Source organism: Engystomops pustulosus, chromosome 4, assembly GCF_040894005.1.
Source record: "Engystomops pustulosus chromosome 4, aEngPut4.maternal, whole genome shotgun sequence".
Classification (NCBI taxonomy): domain Eukaryota; kingdom Metazoa; phylum Chordata; class Amphibia; order Anura; family Leptodactylidae; genus Engystomops; species Engystomops pustulosus.
Window position 1 is genome coordinate 10,552,227 of NC_092414.1, and position 13,921 is coordinate 10,566,147.

The 13,921-nt window shown below is 42.7% G+C and overlaps 1 protein-coding gene across 2 annotated transcripts in view; it reads right to left on the reverse strand.

The window, feature by feature from the left end:
* Positions 1-40: 40 nt before the first annotated feature.
* Positions 41-13,921, reverse strand: part of LOC140126034 (aldo-keto reductase family 1 member C3-like) — a 33,245-nt gene continuing 19,364 nt past the window's right edge. The window contains exons 1-10 of one of the 2 annotated variants that reach the window (XM_072145088.1): positions 7,304-7,477; positions 5,896-5,967; positions 5,655-5,822; positions 5,282-5,398; positions 5,017-5,094; positions 2,500-2,622; positions 1,587-1,696; positions 1,345-1,510; positions 545-627; positions 41-291 (exon numbers count right to left, since the gene is read on the reverse strand). In XM_072145088.1, coding sequence (XP_072001189.1) covers positions 249-291; positions 545-627; positions 1,345-1,510; positions 1,587-1,696; positions 2,500-2,622; positions 5,017-5,094; positions 5,282-5,398; positions 5,655-5,822; positions 5,896-5,967; positions 7,304-7,420 — 1,077 coding nt within the window. In that variant the 5' untranslated portion in view covers positions 7,421-7,477 and the 3' untranslated portion in view covers positions 41-248. Of the gene's footprint in view, positions 292-544; positions 628-1,344; positions 1,511-1,586; positions 1,697-2,499; positions 2,623-5,016; positions 5,095-5,281; positions 5,399-5,654; positions 5,823-5,895; positions 5,968-7,303; positions 7,478-13,921 lie in introns of those variants that run through there. The other variant, XM_072145089.1, reaches the window with a different exon arrangement.

The following is a 13,921-nucleotide window of genomic DNA, read 5'->3' on the forward strand; positions in this document are numbered from 1 at the left end:
GGAAATAATTATGCAAAAAGAGACTTGTCACAATGTCACGTGATAATCTTCTTCAGTTCATTAAAATTTTGTGTATTACAAAGATATAGACAGTAGAGGAGATTAGATACTAGTAGATTGGCAGCCATATTGGAAGAGTGGGAGGAGTCATCACCGTGTTGTGTGTTATTTGGTGGACCGATCATCCAGAATAGCCCGATGGTTAAAGGTGAAGGATGTCCAGTGGTTTTCTCCACCTTCCTCTTCCTTTAGTCAAAATTTTGGTAATGATAATTAGGATGATCCTTCCATCTAAAGAAGATAAAGAAAGTCAATACCAACCCTCCAGTCCCTCGACCTTCTTAATTCTACTTGGACTTCCTGTTCTGTGATCTCTACATCTCCTTACAAAAAAGTCTATAAATCAGGGTCACATCTTTTTAGTAAAATTTACCAAAATTTTGGTGATCGCTCTTACTTCTGATTAACATTGATTATTGATCACATTTTTGGAGGAATTTTAGGATAGTCATCGTCTGAACTCTTTGGTCTCTAATCTACTCACACTTCATATTTCCAGTAGCGCAGGTTTTGGTTGAGGCCATCGATCTCTTTCATGTCTTCGGGACTGAGATGGAAGTCAAAAACCTGCTCAGATAAGCGAAACAAAAAAATTTTAGGCATCGTCAACCATATGGAAGAGGCTGGACTCGAGGGGGAAGCCATCTTGACACAGCATGGAAGGGCGGAGGGAGGCGGAGTGAACAGGGAGGTTACTAAGGGGAGGAACTTAAGGTGGACAGAGGTGAAGGCCACCATTTTATCTCATCCGGCACACAAGACTGGTGTTGTTGTATTTGGTATCTAAAGGTGGTGGGTGATGATGTGAGGGAGAGAAATAAGACGTAGGAGGGTAAATATAGATGGAGCGTCTCGACAGTGATGGAGTCATTGGGTATCAGAATCTGGTCACCTGGACATTGAACTTCCTTGCTCTCTACAGATGTGTCCACCTTTACCATTTGCTCAACTTTTTAAGAACTTTAATTTCTCACAAAACTCAATATAACCTTGAGATAACCAGGAGGGGGCACACACAGATATATTGTATATAGGATGGAGGTCTCGAGGGAGGTTACTAAGGGGAGGAACTTAAGGTGGACAGAGGTGAAGGCTCCAATTTTATCTCAGAGAATCATGTGGGTTTAGATACCTGCTCAACTCCTGGTGGACATGTCCAACCATAAAGATCGGAAATGCAGGACACATGTTATTGTTACCCTAATTTGTATAGTAGGGAAAGGTCCACACAAGAGCCCACATGGACACAGAATGAAAACCAATATTCTAGATCTCAGTCTTTACCTGGAAGTTCTGCCTCAAACGTTCCGGGCTAAAGCTTTTTACGATGGGCACCACCCCCCGCTGCATGGTGTATCGGATCGAGACTTGCGCTGGACTTTTCTGATATTTCTTCCCAATGGAAATCAGCATTGGATTTTGCAAAATACTTGGCACCCCTTGATCTTTCCTGTTGGTGCAAAATATCTGTTGAGGTTATTTTCGACCATCTATGTAATATGATGACCACTTATAGCTGTACCCACCAGTTACCAGCTCCGGGGGATCCCAGCACCCCATATCCAACCAGAACAATGTCCTTAGATCTACAGAATTCCTGCAGCCCCTTCTGAGTCAGGTATGGGTGGAATTCTACCTGAAGGTGACAAAAAGAAAATCATACAGTGTCTGAGATGACCCTTATCATGGCCCGACCACCCTCACTAGGCCAAGTAATTGAGGGAAGTAAATGTATCAATACCTAGTCTGTAGATGAACAATTCTAAGATTGTTCTTATTTTACACCGTTGTGTCAAATATGGGGCTCATGGTCACGGAGTTGCTAACTATGTGTCATGGACTGGTCTTTTTCCAATGACATATAAAGACTGAGATTTTAGATACTCCGTAGGGTTAAATAGCTAAAAAAGAGTTTAGAACCATAACATCACATCATCTATGCAAAGAATCTTAGCTACAAGACAATGGGTCCACATCGTATTCTCTTCGTCAAAGGTTACTGTAGACTCCCAACCATCCTGAGCCAAATTCATAGATGTTGGCGTGCAAGGCGTGCCCATTGCGGTGCCCTTGAGTTAGTGGTAAACTCTAGAGTCGAAATGACCCTAGTTCCACAAAATTATAAATTCATTCAGGAGGCAGCATAAATATGTAAAGAGGTGAATTCTAAATCCCCAATATCTTTGTAGGGGGACACATCCTAGCCATAGAATTAAATGTTTAAAGTATGGCTGCCTTGTGTCACCACTAGGTGGAGCTAGATATTTTTATGCAATTTTTAGCAGTTATAGCTCTGGCCAATAACCGTTTGAATTGTATCTTTTACCTCTATGGCATACTATAATCATACTATCATATAAGGAATGGAATTGATTGGCCAAAGAATGTTCTACCACCACCCAATAGGAGGCGCTGTAACATCCTTAATTTCCTAACAACCTGATTGCAGACAGGTTTATATTTCAGTCCTGGCTTATTCAGAATCATCTCCAGCAGCTCGCGGTTGAAGTTGGACACTCCGATAGATTTCACCAGCCCGGCGTCCTTACACTGCTCCAGAACCTGCAAAAAGAAGAACATGAGCCCCCTCAGGGGTAATTAGGAAGCCAGGTTTCGGTTCCAAAAAATCAGATGAATTAATTGAAAGCACACACTGTGCGGCCAGTGATCACCGCTGGGATTAGATTCTTATCTAAAGCACATTATGGCCGAGCGAGAAAGATTGTGTAATGTGAGCTGGAACCTCGCCAAGAAAGTGAGAATCCTCGTACAAGCGCGGAAGGAATATTGTGAAATATTGTATCTATGTTCATGCTATGACAATGCTGCCATATGGTAACAGAATATACCGTCCCAGTGACAATCCCTATATAATACCGCCACATAGAGTGTCATGGTATACAGTTAGCGCATAACAATGTAAAATCTTTCCTCCACTACACACAACAAATTTGAAACGTTCTGACTCCACTGATTCTTTCTCAAGCATAAAGTGCAGTGCAAACATATATACTTATATATATACCCAACATTACATCCACCCTTAATATATCAAACAAATATTAATGAATACATATTGTCCTATGCAAAAACATCTACTAAACTTAAAAACATAATTGTGATTTACAATACAACCCAAGAAAACTATTTGACCACAGAAAAACTGGCGCGCATGCGCTGTGTTTCTAAACATTATGGCACATGTGTTGTGTCTTTATGTCATGGCCGGTTACACGGTTACTAGTGTATACAAGTCATATCTAGTGTTATATTTATTGCATACATAAAAAAGTTATGTGTACAGCATCAAGGTTGGTGCGCATGCGCTGAATCTCTAAAGAGTACTGCATATACATGGTCTCTTTATGTCATAGGCGATTACATGGCTACCAGTGTAAACAAGTCGTATCCAGTGTTGTCATGTTCATTACATAGATATATAAGGAATGTGTACAGTGCCAGGGTGGTACGCATGCGCTGTGTCTCCAATGAGTCACCAACATGTGTGGTCTCTTAATGTCATAGGCGATTACATGGATACCAGTGTAAACAAGTCATATCCAGTGTTGTCATATTCATTACATAGATATATAAGAAATGTGTACTGTGCCAGGGTGGTGCGCATGCGCTGAATCTCTATAAACTAACGCACATACATGGTCTCTTTTTGTCATAGGCGATTACATAGCTACCAGCGTAAACAAGTCGTATCCAGTGTTGTCATATTCATTACATAGATATATAAGAAATGTGTACAGAATCAGGGTGGTGTGCATGTGCTGGATCTCTAAACAGTAACACACGTATGTTTTTTTTATGTCACAGCCGGTACAGCTTAGCAGTGAAAAACAGTTGTAACAGCTGCTAGAATAGAACATATTTCATATTTTCAAGGTCTATAGTGTTTGTGGCTAATTAACGCTGGTAGCCACGTAACATGCTGTGACATAAAGAAACCATTCATATGTGTTACTGTTTAGAGACATAGCGCATGCACATCCATGTGGTGCTGCACACATCCTTATACACTTATGTAATAAATATGATAAGTGTCATTGGCTAATTTACACTGGTAGCCATGTAACAGGCTGTGGCATAAAGAAACCATGCACATGTGTTACTGTTTAGAGAGACAGCGCATGCGCATCATTCTGGTGCTGTACACATCCTTATACACTTATGTAATGAATATGACAACAGTGTCTTTGGTTAATTTACACTGGTAGCCATGTCACAGGCTGTGACATAAAGAAACCATGCATGTGTGTTACTGTTTAGACACATAGCGCATGCGCACCAGTCTGGTGCTGTACACATCCTTATACACTTATGTAATAAATATGATAACAGTGTCTCTGGCGAATTTACACTGGTAGCCATGTAACAGGCTGTGACATAAAGAAACCACACATTTGTGTTACTGTTTGAAGATAGAGCGCATGCGCACCACTCTGGTGCTGTACACATCCTTATACACCTATGTAATGAATATGACAACAGTGGCTCCAACTAATTTACACTGGGAGCCATGTCACAGGCTGTGACATAAATATACCACACATGCACTGCTGTTTAGCGAGAGAGAGCGCATGCGCACCAGTCTGGTTTAAAGCCATATATTTATATATATATATATATATATATATACATACATACACATAAATAATTTACATCACACTCCCTAAATAATAAATTACAGCAAATAATACCATAATACATGTCAAGAATAATTAACTCTGCATTCACTAAATCACAAAAGTAAAAAATGTTGCGCATACCAACCCCATACATGAAAGTAGATGTGTCAGTGAACATTGTCTAGAGTATGATTGGACAATTAGTGACACACTAATGGCTGTATACGGTAGGGTGTACAAGTACACACATGCTTACAGAAAAGCGCACAGTACTGCCGAAAGCAAGAGGGTTGGGCCCTAATTACCAAAAAATTCTCACCTCCCAGGTCTGGCAAAGATCCACATTATCAAAAGCAACGGCTCCGTTCTCATCAACAGACATGAGGTCCTCTCCTGGCTGAGGAAGAACACAACAGAATCAACAAAACTACAAGGACTTTTGTAATCAAACCCTCCCCCTCTTATTTTTCCCAGCCACAAGACCATCCCCTGAGGATCTATCAGTTTGGAGGGAGGTGCCAGGATCTGGGGTAACTTCACTCCTGATTGCCAAGTTTGCCTAACGTGTAGATGTTGTAGTTTACCTGTAATGTTGTGGGATGGTGGATGAGGTAGAGGTCAATATAATCCAGTTGAAGAGAATGAAGTGAACTTTCTAGACCCAGGCGGACACGATGGGGTTGATGGAAAGTGTTCCAGAGCTAAAATTTCGAGGAGACATTTTGTAATGACATCAACATTTTAACCACAATTTTAAAGAAAGTTCTAGACTTGTCTCTAGAACTTCACATGGTACTTAATCCAACTTCTCCTACCACTGTAAAAGAGAAGCATGAATTATACAACTTTAGGGGTTAAAGGGTATGTTATTGTAAAGTCCATGTAGATATCATTAGGGTAACTTAGTGGATAGTCTATAGGGCTACAGGGTAAAAAAAAACTATAACATCAACCTACCTTAGATGTATAGAACAGATCTTCTCTTTTCAAGGTCCCATCCAGGAACTTCTCTCGAAAGACCTTCCCCAAACTCTCTTCTATCAGATATAAGTAGGCACTGTCCACATGGCGGTACCCAATATCCAACGCAGTCTTGGTAGCCTCTTCCACACTCTTCAGTATAGTCTACGAAAGGTCAAGTTGTGAAGATAAAGTCATGGACAACATGGACAAGAAGCTACCACTTGTGTTGGCTTACCGGGTCATGCGTGTCTCTAGCTTCATCAATGGAACCCATCTGGGAGTTTGTCGGGAGCATTTTAGCTGAAACCTGAAGTTAAGAATGATCAATAATGTTGGTAGTAGTAAAGTGCAAAGGCATCCTTAAAGGTAAAGTGACTTAAAAGGGAACCTGTCATCAGGAGACCTTTTTCTGGCTCTCCCATGTACCCATAGAGAATAGTGTACACATTGCCAAGACGTTTTTATAGTAAAACTGTCTTTTTTGAAAAAAAAAGATAAGTTGGATCAAAGTTTACCTTTTGTGTATGCAAAGCTGTGCCCCTAGTTCCATGGGAGTGGCCAATGACGAGTGGTCCCCCCTACCCTCGGGAAACTGCTCCATCATGCATCAATTTCAAATTAAAAAAACCTCCCATGTCCCCCATATCTCCTCGCCCCCATTGCTTCCCCCCTCACAACATCATACATGTGTGCCCCCTCCTCACTGGCCACTCCCATGTCCTCCATATCCCCCCCTTTCACTTCCCCCCCTCAGGACGTTATACATGTCTGCCCCCTCCTCACTGGCCACTCCCATGGGACAAGAAAACACTGCTCTGCATATAGAAAGGTAAAAGGTCATCTAACTTTTTTTTTTTTTGGAAATCTCTTTGGCAATGTGTACACTATTCTCTATGGGGACATAAGTGAGCCAGCAAAAGGATTCCTGATGACAGGTTCCCTTCAAAGCAACCATTTTGAAATCTGGGAGCTGTAAGGTCTGATACACCTGGTTACCGTCCCCGATGGACATTTCAGGCTGGGGAAGAAGATACCTGAGGGTCAGAGTTCCTCAAAAACTTTTATTTTCAGATTGTGACGAAAGATGTGATGGCCAAATTGGCTGGAAAAATTGGACACGTGAGACAACCATGAGAAAACTTCCCATAGACTTCTTGGCAAATCTCAGGCTCACACAAACACAGGGTGTCTTGCTTCTTCTGGTAAGTTCTGTAGCTTACTCTACAGACTGGCTCCTTGAAAGACCTCACTGCTTGGGAATGCTCTAGCTCTTTTTGGGTCTTCGGACACCTCTTCACCTTTAGTTAGTCACCCCTGGTCCCCTTGGACTTTCTATTACAAAGAGAGTCCCGAAATGGAGAGAGCCCCCTCCCAGTTGACGTAACCACCAGCTATTAGTGGGACTTCTCTCTTTATAGATGAACTTGAAGCCATGGCCAGGATGGACACCATAAGCCTCCTGGTCCACCAGACCTTAGGTTTCACCGGAATGGTCTGGGCAGTGTAACGTTCACCATTCATGGGACCCCAGACCTAGATGACCTTGTATTGCATTAGGGTTCCCCCCAGTCATAACATTCAATACAGTCCCAAGATATTCCAAATTTAAGCACCTGATAAACGTATATGACAATAATACATACGATTTCGGGGCTGAACGTGCCCAGTCCTAACACCGGCATCTTGTTCCCATCGTTGAGGAGAACACGGGAGGTTTCATGTAGACGGCCACCACCAAACATCTCCAGAGCTTCAGACATGTCTGATCACTACATCCAGAGTCTGCGAGTAATTAGCTGCCGGAGGGTGCACAGGAGGTAGGTGTGTACCTAAGGTATGTGCTATGTGTGTGTTATGAAAGATTATAATCCCCCCCCCCCCTTCCACCAATCATTATCAAATAAAGTTTTTAAGAAAAGTTTTAGGATTTAAATCTTTGTATGTTCTAACTATTCAGGATGTCCATGGGTCGAATTCAGTTGCCAATAATTATATGTCTCACAACTTCTTACATGTCACATAACGACCCGGAACGTCTGGGATTTCCTGCAAGTTACAGAATCTGAAACCCTTACAGAGCAGAACACAGATCTCTTATATCACATAACCAGGTGATAGCTATTATTCCTACTGTACTCCGGTGCTACACTCACTATTCTGCTGCTGGTGCAGTCACTGTGTACATACATGACATTACTTATCCTGTACTGATCCTGAGTTACATCCTGTATTATACCCCAGAGCTGCACTCACTATTCTGCTGCTGGTGCAGTCATTGTGCAAATACATAACATTACTTACCTTGTACTGATCCTGAGTTACATCCTATATTATACTCCAGAGCTGCACTCACTATTCTGCTGCTGGTGCAGTCACTGTGTACATACATGACATTACTTATCCTGTACTGATCCTGAGTTACATCCTGTATTATACCCCAGAGCTGCACTCACTATTCTGCTGCTGGTGCAGTCATTGTGCAAATACATAACATTACTTACCTTGTACTGATCCTGAGTTACATCCTATATTATACTCCAGAGCTGCACTCACTATTCTGCTGCTGGTGCAGTCACTGTGTACATACATGACATTACTTATCCTGTACTGATCCTGAGTTACATCCTGTATTATACCCCAGAGCTGCACTCACTATCTGCTGCTGGTGCAGTCACTGTGTACATACATGACATTACTTATCCTGTACTGATCCTGAGTTACATCCTGTATTATACTCCAGAGCTGCACTCACTATTCTGCTGCTGGTGGTACAGTCACTGTGTACATACATGACATTACTTATCTTGTACTGATCCTGAGTTACATCCTGTATTATACTCCAGAGCTGCACTCACTATTCTGCTGCTGGTGCAGTCACTGTGTACATACATGACATTACTTATCCTGTACTGATCCTGAGTTACATCCTGTATTATACCCCAGAGCTGCACTCACTATTCTGCTGCTGGTGCAGTCACTGTGTACATACATGACATTACTTATCCTGTACTGATCCTGAGTTACATCCTGTATTATACTCCAGAGCTGCACTCACTATTCTGCTGCTGGTGCAGTCACTGTGTACATACATGACATTACTTATCCTGTACTGATCCTGAGTTACATCCTGTATTATACCCCAGAGCTGCACTCACTATTCTGCTGCTGGTGCACTCACTGTGTACATACATGACATTACTTATCCTGTACTGATCCTGAGTTACATCCTGTATTATACTCCAGAGCTGCACTCACTATTCTGCTGCTGGTGCAGTCACTGTGTACATACATGACATTACTTATCCTGTACTGATCCTGAGTTACATCCTGTATTATACTCCAGAGCTGCACTCACTATTCTGCTGCTGGTGCAGTCACTGTGTACATACATGACATTACTTATCCTGTACTGATCCTGAGTTACATCCTGTAAATCTTTTATTTTATCTAAAAATGAAAAACATAACACTCATAAACATAAATCGAGCCATAACTTATGACAAAATAAATGCAAAAAAAAAAAAAATAATATAAACTAAAAGAAACTTCTCCTGGCCAAGCCACACACACTCAGCATGAAAACAACCAAAACCTTCACCCAGTCCCACCACCTAATTTCTTTTTTTTTTTTTAATTGAACAATACACAGCAAAATACACATAAACAGAAATAACAATGAATATAACTGAAATAACATTAATTATAACTAACTAAATCCTGCGCCCATCACCCAGAATTATTGTCCAAATCCGTCCACCCCCCTCCCAACCCAACACCAACAACAAAAAACCAACCAACCTATATACACAAGAACTATAACTACATATAACTATATACACACTGTACACAAGATACAAACGCATTTAACATATCAACATACACTCACCGGCCACTTTATTAGGTCCACCATGCTAGTAACGGGTTGGACCCCCTTTTGCCTTCAGAACTGCCTCAATTCTTCGTGGCATAGATACAACAAGGTGCTGGAAGCTCCTCAGAGATTTTGGTCCATATTGACATGATGGCATCACACAGTTGCCGCAGATTTGTCGGCTGCACATCCATGATGCGAATCTCCCCTTCCACCACATCCCAAAGATGCTCTATTGGATTGAGATCTGGTGACTGTGGAGGCCATTTGAGTCCAGTGACCTCATTGTCATGTTCAAGAAACCAGTCTGAGATGATTCCAGCTTTATGACATGGCGCATTATCCTGCTGAAAGTAGCCATCAGATGTTACAGGGTACATTGTGCTCATAAAGGGATGGACATGGTCAGCAACAATACTCAGGTAGGCTGTGGCGTTGTACCAAGGGGCCCAAAGAGTGCCAAGAAAATATTCCCCACACCATGACACCACCACCACCAGCCTGAACCGGTGATACAAGGCAGGATGGATCCATGCTTTCATGTTGTTGACGCCAAATTCTGACCCTACCATCCGAATGTCGCAGCAGAAATCGAGACTCATCAGACCAGGCAACGTTTTTCCAATCTTCTACTGTCCAATTTCGATGAGCTTGTGCAAATTGTAGCCTCAGTTTCCTGTTCTTATCTGAAAGGAGTGGCAGCCTGTGTGGTCTTCTGCTGCTGTAGCCCATCTGCCTCAAAGTTTGGACATACTGTGCGTTCAGAGATGCTCTTCTGCCTACCTTGGTTGTAACGGGTGGCGATTTGAGTCACTGTTGCCTTTCTATCAGCTCGAACCAGTCTGCCCATTCTCCTCTGACCTCTAGCATCAACAAGGCATTTCCGCCCACAGAACTGCCGCTCACTGGATGTTTTTTCTTTTTCGGACCATTCTCTGTAAACCCTAGAGATGGTTGTGCGTGAAAATCCCAGTAGATCAGCAGTTTCTGAAATACTCAAACCAGCCCTTCTGGCACCAACAACCATGCCACGTTCAAAGGCCACAAATCACCTTTCTTCCCCATACTGATGCTCGGTGTGAACTGCAGGAGATTGTCTTGACCATGTCTACATGCCTAAATGCACTGAGTTGCCGCCATGTGATTGGCTGATTAGAAATTAAGTGTTAACGAGCAGTTGGACAGGTGTACCTAATAAAGTGGCCGGTGAGTGTATACCCCCAGTGGTTGTGGTTAAGTATACAAAGTGCCAATAGTATTACTCATAATAATCCACAATTTGAAAGTTATGAAGCCATATAGTAAAGTGCATAGGCATATATATATATATATATATATATCAATCAAAATTCATGTGTAGAAAAGACATACATACAGGTCAGAACATTATACAGTGTAGTCATGTGTCCTATGCAAATAACAGCTGGTATATTAATGAGATCATGTTACCTGACGTCTCCAGTCTGCATGGGATACATGTTGGTGATCGGGTGCTGATACACGCACTGCACATAGCCGGAATTATGCATCGCGCATGCACAGTGTGAAAAACAAACTGCCCTGAATTGCCCCGGGATTTTGCTGCACGCGATCGGATTTTGGCACATCGGCGCCGGCTTTCACGTGACATAAATCGGGGGGCTTGGGCGTCGGAAAACCCGAAGGATTGGGAAAATTTTTTAAAAGAATTTAAAAAAGAATTTGTGTCGCAAGATCAGCACTAACATGCATCGGGAAGAAGAAGGTGAACTCCGGCAGACCTCGGCGCAATATCGACACCTGCTGGATATCGGTCGCACGACCTTCGTGAATCCCGGCAGACCCGAATCCTCGTCGGAGGACGCGCCGCTGTATTGCGACTGGACCGAGTAAGTAAATGTGCCCCGATAACTATGTAAGTAAAGCTCGGTGATTATTGTGAATAAACTCCCCTGGGATATCAACCCTACAAGATGGTGTGAGCCAGAAACCGGGTCGGCCAAAAATCCAGCCCGGCTCTAGAGCACGGTACACATTGCGGAGCGACATTTACCACAAATGAATGAGGTTCGGAATACCGAACAATTATATGCAGAAAATAATAAACTGCTCAACAAAACGGCCACAATGCAACAATACCATCGAGACTTCAGTTTCCTAATTGATCTTCATACCAGTGATTGAAGGGAAGTATTTACAGTCATCTAAGAAAAAAATTAAAATCATACCAAATTAAAATTACAATATACTCGAGTATAAGCCTAGTTTTTCAGCACAAAAAAAATGGGCTGAAAACCCAAACTCGGCTTATACTCGAGACAAAAAAATATATCAAACCGCACCTTTCCGGATTCCCCCGCTGCTGGCTATATACTGCGGCAGGGGTCTGGCTATATACTGGGGCAGGGGGCTGGCTATATACTGGGGGATAATGGCTGGCAGGCTATATACTGGGGGTCAGGTGCTGGCTATATACTATGGGGCAGGGGGCTGGCTATATACTGGGGCAGGGGACTGGCTATGTACTGGGGGATATGGGCTGGCAGGCTATATACTGGGGGTCAGGTGCTGGCTATATACTATGGGGCAGGGGGCTGGCTATATACTGGGGCAGGGGGCTGGCTATATACTGGGGGATATGGGCTGGCAGGCTATATACTGGGGGGCAGGTGCTGGCTATATACTATGGGGCAGGGTCCGGCAGGCTATATAATGGGGAGGCTGTGACCAATGCCTTTCCCACCCTTGGTTTATACTCGAGTCAATAGGTTTTCCCAGGTTTTTGTGGTAAAATTAGGGGCCTCGGCTTATACTTGGGTCGGCTTATACTCGAGTATATACGGTAAAAAAAAATTCTTAGCATATTTTTTTTTGCTATCTTATGGCTATTAATAAGGAGGGCAACACATTCTTCCATGTAGGGCAGCGGTTTTCTCAAACTGTGGGTCAAGGCCCCCGGTGGGGGTCGAACGACCAAAACACAGGGGTCGCCTAAAGCCATCGTACCACGATTTTATTGCATTTTTTTGGGCACGAATACAATATTCTTGTACATGGTTTGGGGTCACCGCAACATGAGGAACTGAGAGTGTCCCATCTCCACAAAGTGTCTAGACACTGGGAGGTCTTTCCATTTTTTTTGCCGATGGTGTATCTGTGTTGTGTGAACCTGGTCTTAAAATCCAATGTAGTTTCCCCAACGTGCGCCAACCCTCATGGACATTTCAATACATAGATAACGTGATCGCTATCGCAATCCAAATAGTGTTTTATCTTTACTGTTTTCCCATTGGGTGAAAAACTCTCCCCTCTTGTCATATGAGAGCAGTTCACACAAGTCCGGCACGGGTAACTACCGGTCCGTCTATTGCCCCAAAGTCCAGTCTGTGTCAAAGTTTTGAGAGGTCCTACATTCGCCCAAACCAACCTATGCCTTAAATTTTTAGCTCTCCTGTATGACGTTAGGGGAGGGGTAGTAAATTCTGGGACCCAGTGTCGTCTAATGATATTAGCTATCTCCGGACTACAGTCGCTACAGGTGGTGACAAAGGGGATTCTATCCATAGCGTCCTTGCTTGTGTAAGATTTCCGTAAGGTATTACGGTCCATATCAAGAACTGTCTGCTTAGTTTTAATCAATCACATGTTTGGGGTATCCTCGTTTTAAAAATTTATTTTCCATATGGGACAAGTTTTTCTCCAGTAATTTGGGTTCTCTGGAGATCCTCTTCACCCTCACTGGACTCAGAGGGAGTGATTCAAGCATCGGTTTGGGGTCGCTACTGTCAAACCTCAATAAATTGTTTCTATCGGTCGGTTTTACAAAAAGATCAGTGGCAAGTCCTGTGTCTTTTTGCTTTACCAATACATCCAAAAATTGAATTCCAGATGTGGAAGAGACTACAGTAAATTTAATATCTCCATCGACTGTGTTGAGATAGTAATGGAATTCATCCAGTTCCACATGAGAGCCCATCCATAACAGGGAGACATCGTCTATGTACCTCCACCTTCCCCCCCCCCTCAGTACCTCACTGAAGTGGTGGGATACATAGACGTGCTCTTCCTCCAGCACTGACATGACAATGTTAGCATAGGCGGGGGCCATATTTGACCCCATCGCGACTCCACGCAATTGTAAAAAGAACTCGCTTCCAAAAAGAAAAAAACCCCATTGGTCAAGGCAAGTTTAAGTAATTCCAAAATGAACGAAAGTTCTTTTTCAGTGAATGTACAGCTAACCAACCTCTTATTTACAGCCACGGTCATGGTTGATTGAAGTATAAAGGGAAACTACATCAAAAGACACCAATGTGATGTCACGAAAATCTTCAAGATCACTTTCTGATAATTTTACCAAAAAATCAGATGTGTCCCTGATATAGGAGGGTCTTGTATTAGCAAATGTATT